General features: G+C 51.4%; 1 protein-coding gene across 3 annotated transcripts in view; it reads left to right on the top strand.

Annotated features, from left to right (window-relative positions):
- The window catches only part of LOC111156281 (sorting nexin 29), a 475,698-nt gene that overhangs the window by 389,940 nt on the left and 64,105 nt on the right, over positions 1–21,653 (top strand). For all 3 annotated transcript variants that reach the window (XM_022517058.1, XM_022517057.1, XM_022517059.1), the window contains one exon: positions 9,086–9,226. In XM_022517058.1, the coding sequence (XP_022372766.1) occupies positions 9,086–9,226 (141 nt within the window). The remainder of the gene's footprint in view (positions 1–9,085; positions 9,227–21,653) is intronic.

Raw genomic sequence — 21,653 nt, 5'->3', positions numbered from 1 at the left:
ACAAATCATTTCATTCCTTGGATATTAAGGAAGCAAGATGAACTACGAACCTAAAGCCGTTTTTTAAAAAAGATTTTATTTATTTATTTGACAGAGATCACAAGTAGGCAGAGAGGCAGGCAGAGAGAGAGGGGGAAGCAGGCTCCCCGCTGAGCAGAGAGCCCGATGCGGGGCTCCATCCCAGGACCCTGAGATCACGACCCGAGCCCAAGGCAGAGGCTTAACCCACTGAGCCACCCAGGCGCCCCCCTAAAGCCGATTTTAAAAGAAGCTTTGTTATCTGAGTGTCCTCTGACTGTCTTTGCATTTAACCATGTGCCGAAGGGGCGTTGAAATTCAGAGTGGGGCGCCTGGGTGGCTCAGTCGGTTAAGCATCTGCCTTCAGCTCAGGTCATGATCCCAGAGTCTGGATTGAGCCCCACATCGGGTTCCCTGCTCAGCGGGGAGCCTATTTCTCCCTCTCCCTCTGCTCTTCCTTACACTCATGCTTTCGCAAACGTGCTGTCTCTCTCTCTCTCTCTCTCAATCATTCTCAAATAAATAAATAAATGATCTTAAAAAAAAAAAAAAGAATCTGTTTGACGCCGTCCCATCCTTTGGTCACATTAGGCATTAGGTGAAATCCGTGGCATGTGACAGGTGTCACTAAATGTCACATCATTTCCTATAAGTCCAAGGAAGTTCTCCCCACGAACGCCAACTTTCAGTCTTGACTAGCACCCAAAAAGAAGTGTTTGGTGGCTTGGCATGAGAGTTGGGCACGTTAAAATGTGGCCTGAAGTTGGACATGGAGAGGCCCGCCTTGGGCTGATGCTGAGGAAGGCCGGGCCACCTGGCATTCTGTTTCCCCAACCAGCTGTGTGTAAATAAATGCGCCTTCATCCCCGAGCTCTCCCTGCCCTCCCATCTGCAGTTTCTCTGCAGGGTCTGGGGCTCTCGGTAACGATCAAGTAGCTCCTGCGAGGTCCTCCTCCTAAAATAGCACAGTTGTGCACGACCCCTGGTGCTGGCGTGAAAGGGACCGTGGAGATGCCAGGCCAGCCTGCAGTGGGGCAACGTCCTGAGCTCCGCCTGCAGTGGCAGCCCGGACATCGCATCCCCGGCTGTATTGGAGGACTTGAACACCCCCCCGAGAGGGTCGGGCGCTGAATCTGCTGTTCCTGCCGGCCGTGTTCTGGAAGCAAAGGAGAGGCCTGCCTGCCCGGCCCACAGGCTCTGCATTATGTTTGCGTTTCCTCGCCTGCCTAGCATTTGGCAATTAATTAGGCGTGGTAATTACCTGCTGTAATTCTGTGATCGCACGTCCTATAATTACCCCTAATTCTGTAATAGGGAAGTTCATGTGCACAAAGGCAGACGGTGACGAAGGTGATGGTGTCACCGTAGGAACAGCTGCCACTGCTCCCGGCCTGCCAGGCCCAGGCCGGGCCCAGCGTCGCACAGCCACCCAGCAAAATTGCTCTCGTCCCCATTATACAGATGGAGAAGCTGAGTCCTGAGATGGAGTGCCACCCCCTGGGGCACCGCTGGCCAGGGGGAAGAGCCGGAATCTGAATGCAGGCACCCTCCCTGCACAGCCGGGGCCCTTCTGTGCCGTCCTGCCTCTGCAGGGGAGGCCCCGGGCATCCCTGACGTCTGCATGTGCCGATGCTGGGCAGAGCCTCGAAGTAGATCTGGAACCTCAAGCCGCTGAAAAGCAGCTTTTAAATCTTCGTTCTCCCTGTGCCCTAGTCCTCCTTTGCGTGTGTGTGTGTCCATATATCTGTATATACGTCCACACGTGTATGTGTGTGTGGAGACCGTTCTCCACATATAATCAAGGCTTGACTATGTGAATTAACCCACCCAGGATCACTGGGCTAGCAAGAGGTGAAGCTGGGATTTGAATCCATATCTGCCCAAGGCCAGAGTCTGCTCTCCAGACCCCTCCCCCCGACACTGACCTCTGATTACTTGTCAGGTCCTCGTGGATGCTCCCCCACCACAGTCTCACTAAGACATCCTGGGAATGTGAATTTGGGTGAAAGCTCGATCTCCTGAGAACAGTGAAGGCATGGCTTTGGGTGGGAGGGCTTTCGTTTTGAATTCTAGGCTTAGTACAAATATCAGGGGCATAACTCCTAAGTTTACAGTTCCGTGAATCGAGACTTCTGTGTAAACCTGTGTAACTACTGCCCAGCGATACAGGCATTTCCAGCGCCCAGAAGGTGCTTTGTGCCTTTTTTGGGTCCTGCATAGAATCCTTGCCGACCTGTAAGGTCTTGAGGGCACCCTCGTAAGTTCTCTCCTCGTATCTTTATCGTTTTACCTTTCCCATTGAGATCCGTGATCCCAAAGGGCAGGCACGCCGAAGCCAAGTGCGTGCGCGCCCGCGCCGCCTTACCCATGACAGCCCCAGCGGGGGACACCCCGAGCGCCCTCCCCAGCACGGGCAGGTACACAGACAGCGCTGCGTGTTCCTGCAGCAGTACTGTACAATGGGGAACGACACGCGGGTGCTGTGCCCCGTAGCATGGATACCACACAAACACCATGTGCAGCAAAGAGACCAGACGAAGGAGCAAGCTATGTATTAGATGAAGTTCAAAAACCGGCGAAAATCGAGGGGGGTTGCCGTGTGCAGAGCGTGCTCCGCAGAGGAGGCGAGTGGCGTTGGCTGGGTGGGGGGGCGTTTGCCTGCGGGGGCTCCAGCAGATGTTGCTAATCATCTCAGTGGAAGAGTTTCTGGAGGCCCCGTCTACGCAAGAATTAGTTGTGGGTTCAGTTCCCTGAGGGCCTGAGGTCCCCAGCCCCTCCTTGGCCCAGTTTTTTACAGGCATTGCTAGGGTAATTCCTCCCCATAGAAAAGAAACCTCCAGAATCAAGCTTCCTCTTAAAACAGAGAAGACAGGATTTGCCCTGATTCCCGATGGCAAATATTACCCTATTTTATTTTTCTTTTGCTGAGCCAAGATTACACGTTTTGTGGCTTTTTATTGCTTAGTTTAAAAGGGAACTCACTTTTGCTGGAAGAGGTCAATTCTTATTATTCCTCTAAGGAATTACTATCTTTGCAGCTCAAGCAGAAGGAATTGAGACCTATCAAACTTAATTTGGAGGGGGGAGCCCTTAAAATAAAAACTAAAATCCGAGCGGTTTGGGACATAAGCACTTTACTTTTTTTTTTTTTTAAAGATTTTATTTATTTGACAGAGATCACAAGTAGCAGAGAGGCGGGCAGAGAGAGGGGGAAGCAGGCTCCCCGCTGAGCAGAGAGCCTGATGTGGGGCTTGATCCCAGGACCCTGAGATCATGACCTGAGCTGAAGGCAGAGGCTTAACCCACTGAACCACCCAGGTGCCCCAGCACTTTACATTCTTGAGTGAAATAAATGAACAGTTGGGTTCAGTGTAATTCAGGGACAAGTTAGTTTTCAGAGAAAGTTTTCCAGTTGTGGATGCTGAAAGCATTGCTGTTGAGGATGGACCAGTGAGGTAGGTTGGCAGTTTCGATGGCATTCGATTTCTGAAGGAGGCGATATAGGAATGCACAATGGGAGCATCTGGTACCAAAGGGCCTGTTCCAAGGACATCTGGTCTGCCTAGGAAGGAGCATTTGGGCCACAGAGCGATTGAGTAGGGACCTTCCTTGCCAGCTGCTGTTCCCAGCTACCTGCATGACTGGCTTGGGGTTCCTGGGATCCTGGGGAGCCTCGAGGACTATAGAACATGCTGCAGCAGAGAAGTGCCAGGCCTCAGTGTCAGGCAGACCCGCGTTCTCCCGGGCGAGTGACGTACCCTCTCTGAGCCCATGTGCGCATCTGTACAAGGAGCACGTTCCCCATCTGCCTTGCAGATTGAGATGAGGATGGAGGGTGAGGCCTACACAGTGCCCGGCACAGGACCCGGCTCACAGTAGGTGCTTCATAAACGACAAGCGGTAGTGTTGGAGATAATTATATTTTATTGGAGTTCTGGGGGGGGGGGAACAACTTCCTTGGGTCTGGCAGTGGGCCACCCCACTCTTGCTGAATTTCTCATAGAGCTCCATCATTCTGACTGCCAGCCAGGGAGGTTGGGATTTGACCAACGTCCAGACAACAGCAGAAACGGAGAATGGTGCTTCTAGAAGAGTACCTAGACACCCGGTGCAGTGGCCTAGGCAGAAGAGTGGGTTGGCAGGCCCTGTTGTTCAGTATGTGCCTGTGTGGGTGAAAACACGACGGGTTAAAGGTGATGCCCAGGTTTCTGGCTCAGACAACGCGGGTCCATTCACCGACAGAGTGAGGTCCCAGGAAGAGGGAGGAGCGGGTTTGCAGTGCAGATCGTGGGTTCAGATGGAGACATGATGAGCTTTGTTGAGACTGGATCTGGGGTTCATAGCAGAGGCCCAAACTGGAGAGACAGATTTGACCTAAGAATGAAGTGTGCTGACCAGAGTTGGATGTTCGTGTGGGCAGAGTGGGCAGTGGGTGAGAACCCCTGTCTCTGGCCTGGGCAGAAGAGAAGGCATGCCCACACGGAGGAGCAAGAAGGAGCCGTCGGAGAAACAGGGGCTCCCCATTTTGATGGGAGGAAGCCATTGGCTCTTGAATGTATTGGGAAGAACATAGAGCACAGTTTATTACTCACGTTAGAGATGCATGTTTTTCCCCATTATGATACAGGCCTTTAACATGTGCATTGATACTTTCTCCTTGCAGATTGTACTAGCTCTCTGTCATCGGAGATTCTACTCTCCAGGCCCTTCTTAACTCATACAGTTCTTAAAAACGCATGCATCCACTGTTTTCCCTTCCAGTAGTTGCTCGGTGTTTCTGGAAGGCGTTAGGGCCTGTGAAAAGCAGAAGGAAGGGCCCTTACAATGTGTGCCCCAAGAATGTTCTCCCGACAGCCCCGTCTTGGTGAAACTAAGGAATTTTTATGCTCCCCTTGTGCCTATCCCATTTGGACGTGACCTTCCATCCAGTTGGGTTGATGTCAACCCTGGGCCCTCGCACTCTCCCCAGATGGATTTCTTCCTCCTCCTCTGTGTGGTGTGGTCTGCGTGATGCCAGGCAGAGCTGTGCTGCTCGTGATGCCAGGCAGAGCTGAGCTGTCCGAGTGTGCCCTGCACACCTGGGAGGAGGCGCTGTCAGTTGGTTCCATGTTAAAGGTGAGGAAACCCATAGCCCGAGAGGAGGCGTGGCTTGTCTGACCCTAAGTCTGTGCTTTACCTCAGGGTTCCCCCAGGGGCCCGCTGTCTCCATCCATTCAGTCTGCTCTCCCAAACCCTGTAGCCTGAAGGGCTTAAACAGCATTTTATTGCTCACAGTCTGGAGGCTGGGGAGTCCAAGATCATGGCATCAGCAGCAGGTTTGGCTTCTGGTGAGAACTTTCTCTCTGTTCAAACACAACATCTTCTCACTGTGTCCTCACATGGCGGAAGGGGCGAGGGAGCTCTGTGGGGTCTCTCTCATTAGGGCACTAATCCCATTCATGGCACTAATCGCCACCTTCATGACCTCATGACCTCCCGAAGGCCCACCTCCTCACACCGTCCTGTCAGGGGTTAGGATTTCAATATCCGAGTTCTAGGGGACGCACATTCAGACCATAGCGTCTGCTCATTAGAATCACTAGGGAAGCTTTGGAACATGACAGAGTCCCAGGTCCCAGATGGCTAATGCACCCGCCAGCAGCGGCTGGTTGTATGTGGAAAGCATTGCCCCTTTCCACACCAGATCTTGGATATGTCCGTGGGAAAGTAACAACGAGTACCGAGGATCTAGTTCCGGGGTTGGCAAAGTGCTTTTTTGTAAAGGGCCAGAAAACGAATATTTTCAGTTTCGCAGGCCGTATGCCGTCTGTTGGAACCACTCGGTCCTGCCGTTGTATTTCAGAAGCGGCTATAAACAAGAGGTGAACAAACGGATGGGTCAGATTTGGCTCGTGGGCCGGAGCCGACCTCTCCTGATCTAGGTAGTTCACCTTGTGCATGACGGTCAGACAAGCAGTTGAACTTGGCACTCTCCAGCGGAGTCTTGGATTTGGGCAACAGTACGCTAGAGGCAGATAGAGTCCATTCGAGATGGGGCAGGCTGGAGCTGCGTTCAGCCGCCAGGACAAAGAGCTCTAAAACAGGAAGCTGGAATAAATTCAAGAGGAGTAACTCTCCTTTGTTAAAAAAAATTTTTGAGTAGATAGTCTAGTAATTGGTGTGGTGGTTCCATAACGACATCAGAGACCCACAGTCCCTTCTGTCTTTTTCCATGACCGAGATGATCTCGTGATCACAAAATGTCTGTGGGAGCTCCAGTCGTCACATTTGTGAGAAAGAAATGAGAGAGGGAGAAAGGTGCTATTAGCTAAGTCCGATCTCTCCTAAGGGCCTGCTTGGAAGACCCAGTGATTTTTGCTTCCATCTCACTAGTGCTCTCACCTGTGAAGCAGACAGGAAAAGGTAGTTAAGTTTTTGTCTGTTTGGTTTTTTTTAAAGATTTCATTTATTTATTTATTTGACAGAGAGAGACACATCAAGAGAAGGAACAAAAGGAGGGGGAGTGGGAGAGAGAAGCAGGCTCCCCGCTGAGCAGGGAGCCCGATGCGGGGCTCGATCCCAGGACCCTGGGATCCTGACTCGATCCCAGGACCCTGGGATCCTGACCCGAGCTGAAGGCAGACGCCTAACAGCTGACCTGAGCCGAAGGCAGATGCCTAACAGCTGAACCACCCAGGTGCCCCTGTTTTGGGTTTTGTTGTTTGTTGTTGTTGTTGTTGTTCCTGAACACATAGCTATACCCAGAGGTGCTGAGGGAAGATGGAGACCGGCTGGGCAGCTAGTCCTTGATGTGTCCCAGGAGAACCCAAAGAATACCCCAGGTGTGTGCAGGAAAGTCCCCTGAGCCCCACTGGGTTTATTTGCCAACTGATCTGCCGTGTCTCTGTTTATAGAGATTGTGAATGCCTGAAGTCCCTTTTCCCCACAACTAGCCAGGCCTTTCCAGATGCTTCTGGAGTCTTACAAATCATACACTTACTTAATCCGGATAACAGTCCCATCCGTCATCATACCACGGCTTGGACACCCCGTGCCAAGAAGCTTTTTGAGCTCAACCTTTTCTTCTCAGCAGCTTTTCCCCTTTGAAATCTGTCTTCTTCTCCTTTGTATCTGCCGGGAGTCTGCCTCCTCGGGTCATTCAGAACGCATCACGGTGGTCTAACCTCTGAGATCTCTGCCCCCTGCACCCTGGGGCTCAGATGGTGAACCTTCACTGCCTGAGTTATGCTTTGGCCGCAGATCTGCTCGGACTTACTGGGAACCACTTGGTTCTGGCTCTGAGCCGTGCGTCTGGGTAAAGCCTGAGAGGCTGCCTTCCTGGGATGCCGATGCTGCTGGCCCGTGGACGGCCCTTGGAGTATCTCGTGATATAGGTCTTTCTGAATGTATTTCCATTCATGTTTTAGTAGGTGGCAGCTGAAACCTAAGCAAGTTGGTATGGTCGATGTAGAATAGAGCAAGATTTTCAGCGCATTTATCCCAGCAGTTATCCTGTACCTTTCAACGAGGTCTAAAGATTACTAGGCCTTGTTGGTGCTCTCCCACGTTATTTCCTTAGCTCGGATTTACTAAAGTCTGTAAGTCTTTGTCCCCCAGGCCTCCCCTGTGCCATATTTCCCCAGCTTTTACTTACGGTGTTGGTTTTTCAGATTCTCTGGTAAAACCTGACCCTCCTTTTTTTAAATGTCATCGGGATGGATTAGATTCATCCCTCAAGACAAGTGGGATCGCTTGGTGTCTGTCATCCAGCGTATGTATTGTCTCTCTCAGCTTGGAGGCTTCCGACTGACTTGACAGGCCTCTGTTTCTCTATCTCATTCCCCTGGAAACTTCCCATCCATTCACTGGAGCTCTTCATCCTTCCTCTTGTTGACAAGAGTATTACAGGAGACCGTGATGGTCATCTTGCCGAAGCTCAGATACGTGACGTCTGCATCTGGGAATACTGGATGGTTTTCTTGTAGAGGCAGAACTCCCACTCACATCACAGACGCTTATTTTTATTACGCTGGAGGCTTTTAGGATGGGTGTCGGCATTTACCGATCGCAGATTGCAATAGCTGTTTATCAGGGGAACCTCACTCTCTGGGATATTCTTGTGTAATTTTCTACAATGCATCGATCTCTCTCCCACTTCCGTTTTCCCTTGCGATACAATTGCTGTGTGTCCCTGGAGGGTGTTAGGGCCTGTGAAAAGCTGAAGAAACAGCCCTTACAGTGTGTACCCCCAAAGAATGGTCTCTCGAGAGTCCCATCTCGATTGAAACTGGGGAAATTTTATGCCCCCCCGGTGCCTATTCCTATCCAGACGTGACCGTCCATCCAGTTGGGCTGATGTCGACCCTGGCCCCTCCCTCCCTCCCCAGATTGATTTCCTCTTCCTCTGTGTGATGGTCTGTGTGGTGCTAGGCAGAGCCAAGCTGCTTGTGTGTCCGAACGTTCCTGGGAAGAAGATGCTGTTAATCAGCTCCATCTTAAAGATGAGGAAATGCGTAGCCTGAGAGGAGGCAGACTCTGTCACCTCTGCTCTGAGAGGAGCAGTCTGTCACCGCTGCAATGGGCATGTGACGGAAGTGTGAGGACCGTCTCTGAGATCAGCTGGACGGCTGATCTCTGCGGATCCTGGGAAGTGGCACACACTGTGCTCTTCCCGTCACCTGCCTGATTTTTTTTTTTTCATGTACCTCTTTGTTGACTCAGTACCCCTGAGGCCCTTCTCTGCTAGGCACTGGGCGTCTGGCGGCTTCGGAAGTGGATGCCGCCCCTTCCTCTTCTGTGGGTGGAGCATGACCCAAATCCCACGCCTTTGTAATGAGGGTTTCTTTAAAAAAAAAAAAAAAAAAAAAGATTTATTTTAGAGAGGTTGGGGCAGAGGGAGAAAGAGAATCCCGAGCAAACTCTATGCTGAGTGCAGAGCCCGGCACGGGGCTTGATCCCACCACCCCGAGATCAGGACCTGAGCCAAAATCAAGAGTTGGATGCCCAACTGACTGAGTCACCCAGGCGCCCCTGTGATGGGAGCTTTGAGAGAGATTTACATTTTCTCTCTCTTTCCCTTTCTTGCCAGGTCTACATCCGGATAAAAGACGACGAGTGGAATGTCTACCGGCGGTACACAGAGTTCAGGAGTTTGCACCACAAGTTACAGAACAAGTACCCGCAAGTGAGGGGCTACAACTTCCCACCCAAAAAGGCCATTGGAAACAAGGTACTGTCACCACGGGGAAACGGGGCAGCTCCCGCACCAGGGCCCGATTTACACACACATGCTTCTGTAGACCTGTGACTCAGAAGTTGGCTAACACAAGAAAAAATAGGGACAAAGAAAACAGTCATAATTCCGTCACTCAAAGACAAGCAGTTGTGTTTTGTTTGGGCGTGTCCTCTTAATTCTCTAGGGTGGGGGTCGCCAAGCGTGTCCTGTTAAAGGGCCAGAGAGGAGTTACTTTTGGCTGTTTCATGGACCATACCTCCTTAGCTGAAAATACCCGGCTGTGCCCTTAGAGTGTAGAAGCAGCCACGGACGGTGTGGGCGCAGGTGTGCGTGGCTGTGTGCCAATAAAACTTTATTCGTAAGAATAGGTGGCGGCTCGATTGGGCTGATGTTTCATGGTTTGCTGACCCCTGTTCTGGACCAAGGAGGTATTTTCCGGTTTTTGTCTGTAAGTTGTCCTGATGCTTATCTGGACTCACGAATGTGGGGTTATTTCCCAATAAAGCTTTCTCAGAGGACCTTATTTTCGATACACGGTTACTTCCCTTAGGAAGGTGAAGAATTGATGGTGGCGTAATTTGTTTCCAGGGAGTCCCGCAGGCACCTGGAGAAGGGAGGTGCTAGCCCTCTCCCAGGGGTTGATGAGTGCTCGTTCCTCCAGAATGTGTTTGGCAGCTTTCTGTATCACGGTACCGAGCGCTGGAGCCCAGGGCCCTGGAGGACAGGCCTGGGCCTGGTGTGGAGACTCACTGTGTGCACAAGCCCGTGGGCATCATTTTGTCATCCCTCACAGTTACCCTCTTGGCCGCGCTAGGAATCATGTGGGACGCTTTAAAAGCTTCTGAGATCTGTAGTCCCCCCATTGCTGTTAGGATTTAAGGTCTGCAGTGAGGCAGGGGCCCTGAGGAGTCGCAGACGTCTCTGGGGGTTCCAGCATGCACCCCAGCTGGAGAACCCCTGGCTTTGAGCCTGGGACCAGGCGGTGACAGGTGCATAATTCCACTATGTTAATGAGCTCAGCAGGGACAGTTTGGCCAGAGGAGGTAAGGTCTTGACCCTGCCGAGGACCGGTGAGAAGCTGGGCCTTGTCGTAAGGGAAATCTCTGTACTACCGCGCTTCGCAGAGTGTGGGCCCTGACCAGCAGTAGCAGCGGCATTAGAAATGCTGATTTCCAGGCCCTGCTCCAGACCTACTGAAATACAAGCTCTGGGGCTAGTGGCCCAGGAATCCAGGTTTCAATGTGTGGTGCTGGTGCCCGAGCAAGCATGAGGGTCAGGGTGCTCCCACGTTGATGGAGCTGTGTGGCCTCTTCCATATGTGATGCATTTCCTAGATTCTCGAAAGAGGCACCTTGCTACAGTCTCCTTGGATCTTTATTGCCGAAAACCAGACCATGAGTTTCCATAACCGCTCCCAACACTTGGCAGTTCCCCAGGGAAAACTCTCACTGACTGTTCTGTTTCCATGTTCGTGGATTTCTGGGCTCAAACCAGATTAGAAACCTGATCGTGTCAGGGTCTGCTAGATCTTAATTTCAACAGTTAGAAAGCGGGTTTATCTGAGGCCTAGAATAAATGTGTCCTGCCATTTTGTTTCCTGCAGATAAGTAGAGTTCGGCCCATAAAAACAGACGACTAGGGACGCCTGGGTGGCTCAGTTGGTTAAGCAGCTGCCTTCGGCTCAGGTCATGATCCCAGCGTCCTGGGATCGAGTCCCACATCGGGCTCCTTGTTCTGTGGGGAGCCTGCTTCTCCCTCTGCCTCTGCCTGCCACTCTGTCTGCCTGTGCTCGCTCTCTCTCTCTCTGACAAATAAATAAAATTAAAAAGCGAAAAAAAAAAAAAACAGACGACTAAGAAATTCTACACTTGTTCATAGTAAGAAAGACAATAATTCTTATGAAAAGAGGGGAAAAATTTTTACTGATTTAATCTAATGACTTGCGAGCTCATACAAATCTTGGGACCCATCCAGAATGTCTTAAAATGTCATAAAACAAAACTCTGCCTAAGCAACTTATTATCGTTATAAGATGCTCTCATTTTCAGAAAGCATTATACTGAAGCAGCCTTTCCGTGACACCTTCTCTGGGGAACACGGCCTGTCTCCATCTTACTAAAGGAGGTAGCACAGAGCTGAGCTGGGAATATTCTGGTGGTGAGACCTCTTTGTTTTTGCCTCTAGTGGCTGCCGTACAGCAGTGGCAGCTACCGAGTGGCCTAAAACTCAACTTTTTTTATCTTAACCATTCGTGGAGGTTGGAAGTCGAGAATCCGTCTCACTGGGCTGAAACTCGCAGGGTGTTGGGAAGGGCCTCCTTCTTTCTGGAGCCTCCAGAGGGGAATCCTTTCCTCTTGAGCTTCTAGAGGCTGCCCTCATTCGTTAGCTTGTGGCCTCCTGTGCCTTCCAAGCCAACAACCACGTGACTCTGACCTCGCCTTCTGTCACAGAGGCCCCTCTCCTTGTGTGACCCCTCTCCCTCTTCTTAGGACCCTGGCGATGACAGTGGGCCCACTGAGATAAGCCCCAGTAACCTGCTAGCTCAGGATCCTTAACACATCCGCAGAGTCCCTTTGGACACGTGAGGTGAAATACTGTCAGGTTCTGGCCTTAGGTGCCTTTGGTGGCCACACATTGCCACGTGCTCTCTCTGCAGAACAAAGCAACTCCCTCCCCACCTGGGATGTCGAGGCAAGCCGTAGAGTTACTGCAGACTTACTGAAGACAGACCTCCCCACCACCACCATCCGAGAGCAGGGACTGCGCTGACTTTCCCCTCTGGGGTGGACCGTCCCCAGCCCTGCTTCACCTTCTCCCATCCTTGTCAGTCCTGGGACTGACTCTCAGCAGCAGTGGGCCTTTGCCCTGTGAAATCCATGTCAAAAGGGCACTGTGTTCCCCCCTGCCCCTGCCCCCGCCCGCCCCATACCCTGTTTGTGGATATGGGAGCTTGGGAATCAAAGATACGGACTTGGTGGGCGTGGCCCAGTGATGGCCGCCTTGTACAGGTGCGCCGGCTAGCTGGTTCCTTACCAGATTGGGTCCTGCTCCCCATGGTCAGGGGTGGACCTGATGGTTTCCTCTGTGGCTCAGGGACCCGACAGCTCATGAGCAGTCCTGGGGCCTCTGCCTCTTGTCTAGCCTGCGCGGCCATTTGCCTTTGAATTGGCTGCTTGGCGATGACTGTGCTTTGATGCCTTCTTTCCCTGCGCATTTGGCTGACTGAGACGTACCCGTTTCCCTTAAGTGCACTTTGGCTGCTGCCCAGGACAGATCTGAGGGTTTATCTGATTTTCAAGGGCAGATTAGTCAGCATGCAGGACTGCAACATCCAGGAAGGGCTCCTGATGAGGTCTGTTCAGAGTCAAAGCCCACACTGGCCCCAGCTGAGCCTATGGTCTCAAGGTACCTGCCTTGATAGCCCGAGGGCATGTTTTCTAGCGAGTTTTCATTCTAAATCGATCCAAAAAAGTCAACCATGTCCGCATCTTTTCCTTGACTGGGTCACTTCAAGAATGTCTCACGTGCCACTTGTACCATTAACATACACGACATGACTTCTTTGTATGGATTGAGTTATATCCATACAGAGTTACAACCTTGCTACTATAAACCTTGGACCCATTAAGTGATTCAATCCAGACTCCACAGAGCTGGACAGTATTCAAGGAAATACGAAGCAGAGTTTAGTTTTTTCATGTTTGCCATGTGAGTATCTTTCTAACCTGAATTTCTAGGTATTTCCCTAACACTGCCACCATGGTACTGTTCAGCTCTCGTGACTCCCACAGGGATGGCACGCGTCTTGAGCCACATTTCTGAGTGGGGTGGGGATAATAGGAGGGGAGAGTTATACCAGTTCAAGACCAGTATGCCAGGTCCTGTGGGTCTCCTTTCTCAGAGTCCCAGTTCAGGTGCTCCCCACCATCCCAACGCCAGCCTGGTCCTTCCTGGTGTGGGCATCCGCACCTTTCTGCTCTTGCCTGCCTACCCCTCCACTCCCACGCGGTGGCCACAGTGAGGTTTGTGTGACATAGACATGGTTAAAACCCGGCAGCTGCAGCCGTGGCGGTCAAGAGTCTTCGTGACCTTGGAGATGTCCCTGGGTCTGTCCCACACTTCTCTCCTACTTTATCTCCTGCCCCGCCTTCCTCCTGTGCACCCAGTCACACCGACCCCCTGAGACTTCCATGCTCTTCTCACTCTCTGGCCTTTGCACCTGCTCTTCTCCCTGCTGGACTGGCTTCTCCCCCATCTCTGCATGGACGGCCCCTTTGGTTCATTAGATCTCAGCTCGAACTCCACCCCCCAGGGCCATCTTTCCAGACCGTCCTCATTAGTGCTGCCCCTTTAGTCACCCTCTGACCCACGACCCATTAGTCTGCTTTAATTGTCTCCTGGCACGTACCATCCATCCAAGTGATTGGCTTGCGACCTTGAGTAGTGTTGTGTCTGCCCTGGAAGTGGAAGCTGAGGACAGCAGGGCCTTGGTCCGCTCACTGCTCGATCCCCAGCTCCCAGGATAGCACCTGGTGCCCCAGAGAGACTCGTGGCCAGAGTTAAGGAATAAGTGAACAGGCATTAAGTGGAAAAGTTTCCCCTCTCTTCTCTTTTCCATGTCACTGGGTCTCGGGGCAAATTAAAACAAAAAAAACCTGTATTCCCAAAGTAGGTAGAATAATTTCAAGGGTGACTTGGCAGGTTGCTCTCACCGCACTTGGAGCGAATGTGGTTTTTTCCGCAGAATGGGCCAGAAGCCGGCAGGCCTTTGCAGACCAGAGAGGTGGCTCTCTAACAATTTGGGGGAGTTGCCCGGAAGCTCCCCATCCAAATGGACTTCACCAGCATGAGGGCTCGGGAAAAAAGACTCGTGTTTGGTGATTCTGCTCCAAGTCTGCATGACTGCTTGGTGAGAAATAGATTTGAGAGGCTGTCATTTCTTCTCAGGATAATGGAGTCAGTCTCTGAAAGTTCATTTGGCATTAAGGCAAGGCAAATCGCTTTCCCCAGAGCCGCAGATAATTCAGCTTGTTGGAGAAATTATGCATTAAAATCCTCATTAAAAACACATACACCAGTGTGTGCTGGTGGAACTGACCGGGGCTCACCGAGCCACTGAATGCACGTTTGCAGCTCGAGAGACGCAGACTTTGATGCAGCCCTGAGGGAAGTGGGCCCCCAGCATGAGGGCCTTGCAGTCATGGGAGCCAGTGGGGATTTGGAAGAACGTCGAAGCTGCTAACTTTTCTCCATTTAGAAACACTTCTGGAATGCTGGGGTGTCGTGTTAGGTGTTGGGGGACTGCTATGTGTAAAGTAAGGTCTCAGTCTTCCCAAAGTTCATGGCCTTGTGGGGCCAAAGACCAGTAAATGGGTTCTCGTGGAAGAGTCCTGTGATGGAGGGGAGGAGGGTCCCTCGTGCACTCTGGAGGGGTTGACGAGTGGGGCTGCCTTCCGCAGGGGCAAAGTGCTCAACAGGCCAGCAAGACCCTGGCAATGTCTTCCAGGTGGGAAAGCAGGGTCAGTTCAGGGGCTAACCTTTCCTTCTCTGGACCCTGTGTCAGCTTTGTGCTGCTGCCGGCAGAAATTACCCCAAACCTGGCAGCCCTAAGCAGTACACACTATATTGTATTACAGTTGAGGAGGCCAGAAGTTGACATGGGTGTCACTGGCTTGAGGTCAAGGTGTCAAGGGCTGCGTTTCTTTCTCGAGGCTCTCAGGGAGCATCCCTTCCCTTGCCTTTTGTAGCTTCGAGAGGCTTTGCACCTACATCCCTTGGCTCTTCCTCTCTCCAGTGCTGCGACTCTGTGACCATCCTTGCGTTGTGGGGAAGGAGTGGGATTAGTCTAGCCACACTACACTGAGCATGCCAGATCTCATTGGAAGATGTGGGATTAGGTTGGGCATGTCTGGGTAACCCAGGGTAATCTCCCTGTCGGGGGACCCTTTGCTGAGTCCCCTTTGCCCTGTGCGATAGCTCATTCACAGGGATTAGGGTGCGGAAAGGGGAGGGATGTTTCTGCCCACTTCACACTTCTCTTTCCTTGCCTAGGGTATGGGAACGATTAGTATTACTTTACAGACGGGGAGAGGGAGGCGCAGGGAGGTGAAGTGACTTGCCAACTCTGAGAATCAAACCCAGAAAGGAAAAGGTTCCTCCTGCTTCACAGCTGTATGGCCTTGGGCACGTTACTTCATCGCTCTCTGCCTCAGTTTCTCCCCTCCGTACCACTTCCCTTTAGTGGCATCGTAAGGGCTTGCGGAACCTTGGCAAAGTACTTGTGGCAGTGCCCGCGCAGGGTAAGAGCTTGGGCGTATTTGTGGAAGGGGCGCACAGGCTGGCAGTGAGGCAGAGCTGGCCAACAGAAGCAGGTCGTTGGCCCCGAGGATGCCGTGGGCAAGGCTGACACGGGGGCCTGTCCAGAGCCCTCACCTCCCGCTCCTCCCTATACAGTTTCACCAGCCATCGCGTGCCAGGCGCGTGCACTGCGGGGCCCTGGTATTCAGTCCCGTACTGTGGGACTCCTGTCACGTCCCATCCCAGATACCTTCAAGATGAGGAAGCCGGGTGCACAGGCTGGAAGCATCCTGCCCGAGGTCCTGTAGCTGCCATCAGGAACGGAGCCGGACGCCTGCTAACGAAGCCCCACGAAGCCGCGCCCGGCTCTGGGAGGTGGTGATGCACGAGGAACACGTGACGACGGCTCTCTCTGGGGAGATGGAAGACGGCAGGGGACTCTGCCGCAAGTTCCGTCCTGGGGCAGAGAATCCAGAAGGCACTGCAGATTTGGGAGAAAACAGAAGCTCCAGCCGATCGAAACCCTAACCTCACCCTTGTTTCTCATTTGATACTCTGCCAAGCACTGTGTAAACAGTCCTGGTACTTACTGCATTAAGTGAGAAGAAGAGGGAAACTAGACTCATTATACATCACACATTTGTGTTTCTCTTTAATACAGTCAGAGCCCCTAAAGATCTTTTCCAGGAGAGCAGTTGCTGAAGTCATCTTGCCGGGGAAACGGTCTCAGGAGAGGAACCTCGGGGAGCCGTGGACTTGGACTGCGTACCTGCATACATACGCAAACACGTCTGTGTATTTAATAAGGGGGGGCTTCCTTGGGAGTACTTCTTTGAAATATCAGATTAAAATCCAGTAGCAAAATCAAGGTCATTTCATGAACAAATAATCCAGAGCCGGCAACGAGAAGTCTATTTTCTCTCTGTTCCCATCCTGCGTGTTCTCTGCAGGTAACGCGCGAAGAAGTTGAATCCAAGCTAATCATTTTAGTGATTGGGGCCACAGATCTTGTAGATGCTACTGCCTCCAGGAAGCCCTCCCCAAACTCGAGTGTTAGCTGTCCCTCCCGAGGCTGCTTAACGGCAGCCTTCTCTCCCCACCAACCCCATGGAATTAGAGCAGCACCTGGCCTAGGGAGTCTTTGTCTTTCCAGCATCTCACGCGGTGCCTGGTGCACAGTGGGTGCTGAGTGAAACGTGTTTGATGATCACCAGAACTCATGCCACCTAGAAGCTGCGGAGCAGTGCCCGAGTTGTGCAGTTCACAGTTCCCTTTCTCGCCCCTCCTCTCCCTCCCTCTCACATACCTGTCTCTCTGGTCATTGTTCAGAGGAAGAGTGACACAGCACAGCAAATATTTGCATGAGACTCTGAAGAAACTTTCCATTCACCATGCCTGGTGACAAAGATGAGTTATCGGACCCATCAGGAGTCTGGCCTTCCCCGTTCACCAGCCGGACGGGGCGGGCTCCCTGTCCTTTGCCTGTCTCAGGCTGAGCACAAGGCCTGCCTCCAGCGCCGCAGCGGGGAACCCACTGGTTTGGAAACTGACACAAATTACAAGACCCTTGACTATCTGCTGGGCACTAAGTGTTGTCCAAACTATTTCTGGGGCTGTTAAGTTATTCGTATGTCATTATTTAATCCCTCTTTCTAGCTCTGAAGACCTTCTGATTATACTTAACCCCACGTTACATCTGTTATTTCCCTCACATTTTTGGACAACTGATTAAAATCGCAACCTAGAAGAGTACTTGTCAGCTCTTATTCTCTTCTTGAATAATTGAGAATAATTGCTACCTCCCCCTTCACTGTTGCCATTAACATGGGATAACTCTGTATTACGGTCTTGATTCATCTTCAGCAAGCTAGAGAAAACCTTTTTAATTTTTCAAGTTGCCACCATGGGTCTGCAGGGTTCCAGAATCCCTTGTGTATGGAGGAAGCGGTCCCCTTCTCCTTGACGTCCTCCCAGGCCGTTTGCATTTTTAGGAGGCCCCCAGCACAGAGGTTAGGTGTTTGGGCTTTGGCATTGCACCGGCCTCACTTGGGACCCTGTCTCTGGTACACACCGACCGCGTGACCTCTGCATGTCATCCTGCCCCCGTGACGCTCTGTTGTCACAGCTGTCACGTGGCTTGAGGGTGCTTGCATCCTGGGATCTCGTGATAATCCACCTGGTACATCCTAAACCCTCAACTAATGGCTTTTTTTTTTTTTTTTTTTTTTTTTAAACGGTCTGCAGAGAAAGCTCTTCAATTTGGTTTCCATTCTTTTGTAACTTGTGATAACTCAGGCATGGGCATTCTTTCTTCCCCTCTCCTTCCTCCCCTCTTCATTCTTCTTGATATGGCTTTGTTTTCTTTCTTTGTCTTTGGTTTCTTCCCTTTTTTTTATTATTTCAAAAATTGCATTATAAATGCCTCTATCTTCCATGAACAGCACGGTGGATTTGCACAAAAGGAGCGCACCTGTGTGAACAGCACAGACAGGAGGAAATAAATCACTGGCAGGGCTCCAGGCCTCTGTCTGTAACTCTCCCCACCAGGGGGGCCATCCTCCTCCTATCCGATCCTTGAATTAATTTTGCCCATGATAGGACTTGACGAAAACGAGATCATAGAGCATGGACTCCTTTTTGTCTGGCTTCTTTTTCTCGGTGTTTAATCTGTGAGATTCAGCCACATTGTTCCAAGTAGCAGAGGGTTCTGGCCTTTTTCACTGCTGTGTAGTATTCCATCATAGGGCTCTATCGCAGTGTATCTTTTCCACGGATGGGTGTTGGGCGGCTTCCAGTTCGGCTCAGTTACACATACCGCTGTAGTTGATGTCCTCTCCTGGATGTCCTCGCTGGCTTCTGTGGGTCTGTTGGCGGGAACGGAATTGCTGGGTCCCAGGGTGCTGTTTGTCCTCCGTGTCTCCAGGCTGTGCTCCGATGAAGGTGGCTGCCGCCTCATGGGGCCTGCTTGCCTTCTTTCCCAGCTGCTGCCAAATTGCTCTGGAAGGGGATGGCCCCAGTTGTTCCCTCCCAAACATGTGCACAAGGGATTGTACAGTCTCAGCAACATTTGTCATCATCAGACTTACAACTTCCTTATATTTTGCTAACATGACATGTATAGAGTGTCAGCCCATGGCTTTCACTCCCGTTGGCCTGATTACAGACAAGGTTGATGATGGGTTTATGTCTTGTGGCCCCTCTTCCCTTTCTTGCCTGTCCGTACTGTGTGGGCTTTATTCCTCTGGAGATTTTGTTTCACCAGTTTTAGGATCTTGTTATGTTTTCCTGATGCTAACCTTTGTGCATTGCTTTAAAAAGATGTAACACTCGCTGCCTCCTCCAAGAAGCCCCTCTTGCTGCCTGCCTCTCCTTCCATGTGCTGCTTCTTCCCTTCACAGTCCCCCTAAGGCTTCAGCGCATCCACCAAGTGCTGGCTTTCCTCGCTGGACCAATTTTGCGGAGCCGCAAAACCCCTCGTCATATGCCACACAGCAGGACCCTGGCATGGCATCCTGCATCCATGATGGCCCCATCCATGGTTACTTCCATGAGAGAACACTAGGCCCCAGCTTGTGTTCCTCAACATGGCCCCACAGTCCCCCCACTCTGAGCTTGGGCCCCGAGAGCTTTGAGCCCTGCTCCTGAGAGCTGCTCATCCCTGCCAGTTACCAACTACATTAAGCTTAGCTGCCCCCTTGGAACTTTGTCACTGTTTAATTTCTCGGCTCTGCTGCCTTTGGAGGGAAAGGGAAGTTCTTTTTTGTAATGAGTTTAGAAGCTTTTTTGAGTTAAGTGCCTGATCCTCATAAGCTCATGAAAATGGAACTGTTTTGTATAATAAAGGAGCCCTTGATACCGGCTTTTAGCTCTCCCTGGCGAGCTGGGCAGCCTTCTTCCTAGCAGCAGGAAATAAACAAGCCCTTCTTGCCATCAGCACTGCTATCTCACTAAGAATAGCGGCTGTTCATTGAGTGCTAACTACATGCCAGGCGAGGTGCCAAGGACTTTGCCTGTGTGCTCACTTCATCCCCCAGCATCCTGGTGGCCGAGGAGTTATTATCCCTTTCTCACCTCCTGCCACTGTGCCTTTCCCCGTCTTAGATCTCGGACCCTCGAGCTCCTTCTTGCCTGCGGCTTTGCTTACACAGTTCCTCCTGGAATACTGCATCCTCCTACTGTCCCGCGGCCGGGTCTTTCCCGTCTGGCCGGCCTCAGCTTCAGTTCTGCCTCCTCAGAGAACCTTTTCCCAACTACCCACATCAGTGCCCCACCCTTCCCCGCCAGCGCCCCATTCTGGGCTTTCCTGGCCCCTTCGTAGTATCCGCTGTAGTTGTTTGTTGAAGCGCGTCATGGGGAGGGGAGCCACTGAAGGATTTCAAGCACGGAGTGACAAGCTCTGTGTTCTGGAGACCTTCCTGCCGTGTGGAAGATGGCTTGATAGGGGGTAAGTAGGAAGACCCTTGCCGGAGCGTGCATGGAATATCTGTACCCGGTGCCAACAGGTTTGGGTTAGCGCAGTGCCATCCAGTCCTGTGAGAGCATCATTAGCAGACCTGGCGAAGTGGGCTCTGACCAGAGACAGCGTCTTGCAGAAAAGACAGGCATATGTATAGGGAACTGTTCTCTTTGGTGTCGTGGCCCTGTAATCCCGCCGTGGGCAAGGCCCCATCCCCAGAGTGGTCAGCAGGCAGTCCACAGGTCTCAGGCCACCTGAGATGAGATAGGTGTTCGGTGATGACAGTCACAGCGACGGCAATAATAATAAAGCCCTGTCTGCCCCTTGGAGTCCATATGCTCCCCAGCAAGGGGAGCCTGGTCTCTCCCTTTATCTCAGATTTCCTTGTGGGAACAGCTGATGGGAGCCAGCTGGAGGCTGGCCCTTACGTGGGGCATGTGAGCCCCAGGTCACTGGCCTACCTCGCTTCTCTCATTTCCTAGCTCCTGAAGCCTTTTGAATTTGTCACCCCTGAAGCTGAGGGTAGACTCCCTGGAGGGGATGAATTTTCATGTGAGCTTTCAAGAAATAAGTAGAGAAGAAAGGGAAGCGTGTTCCAGTTAGGAGACAAACACTGGCAGAGGAGCAGAAGCATGAGAAGTTAATGGGTTCAGGTGTGTGTTGGATTCTTTAGGTCCCGGTGCTCCAGCCCATTACCGAGGCAGCATCAGGGTCCAGCAATGACTTTGGCCTTGGTTAAGGTCAAGGTGAGCGAGGTGCAACAGTAGTTGGACCCTGGGTCATGTGCTTTCTCAACACCTTGGACCTGCCCCTTCATGTTACTTCTAGGATATCCAGCTTTGGAGAACTGATAAACAAGCATTCAGGGGAGTAGAGCATACTGGCAATGGTCAAGAACCTGAGGAGTGTGAGTTCTTATGAGAAAGGCCCTTAAAGTATAATGAGGTACATGGAAAGCTTCATTAAATCCCAGATAAGTGTTCTTTTCCAGATAGATGTAACTTTATTACTTTTTTAAAATTTCAGTTGGTTAAGCAGCTGCCTTCGGCTCAGGTCATGATCCCAGTGTCCTGGGATCGAGTCCCACATCGGGCTCCTTGTTCTGTGGGGAGCCTGCTTCTCCCTCTGCCTCTGCCTGCCACTCTGCCTGTTCTCGCTCTCTCTCTCTCTCTCTCTGACAAATAAATAAATCTTTAAAAAAAAAAAGTTAAAATTTCACAAATCCGTTTGGGTATTTATGATACAAGAAGTCTTGGGACTGCTGAGGCAAATGAGATGTGAGATGTGTTCCTTGCTCTCAGGGAATGCACAATCTAGTAGGGCATCTGGCAGATCACCCCATCCCTCATTAGGTGCTTGAGGAAGGTTAAATCAGGATTCTGTGAGAGCACAGGGAGGAGTATATCATCTAGGATGCTTTCCCCTACAAATTTTAAAAACCAGAATCCAATTATTTTTTCTTTTAAAAAAGAATTAACTGGCTTGTATAACTGAGAAGTTTAAAGCTGACTTCAGGAGTGGCTGGATCCAGGAGTTCAGTGACCTCATAAGATGTCATTATCTCGGGCAGTCTCTTTATCCTTTGCTCGCTTACTCACTTCTTCTTATTTGCCTGCCTGTCCATTTTTCTTTCCACTTACCGTTTTTCCTGAGCTTGGCTGCGTTCTC

This window comes from Enhydra lutris, unplaced genomic scaffold (genome assembly GCF_002288905.1).
Source record: "Enhydra lutris kenyoni isolate GAN:26980312 unplaced genomic scaffold, ASM228890v2 scaffoldscaffold45, whole genome shotgun sequence".
Lineage (NCBI taxonomy): Eukaryota > Metazoa > Chordata > Mammalia > Carnivora > Mustelidae > Enhydra > Enhydra lutris.
Note: the sequence above shows the minus strand (reverse complement) of the source record. Positions and strands in the feature narration are given on the sequence as shown.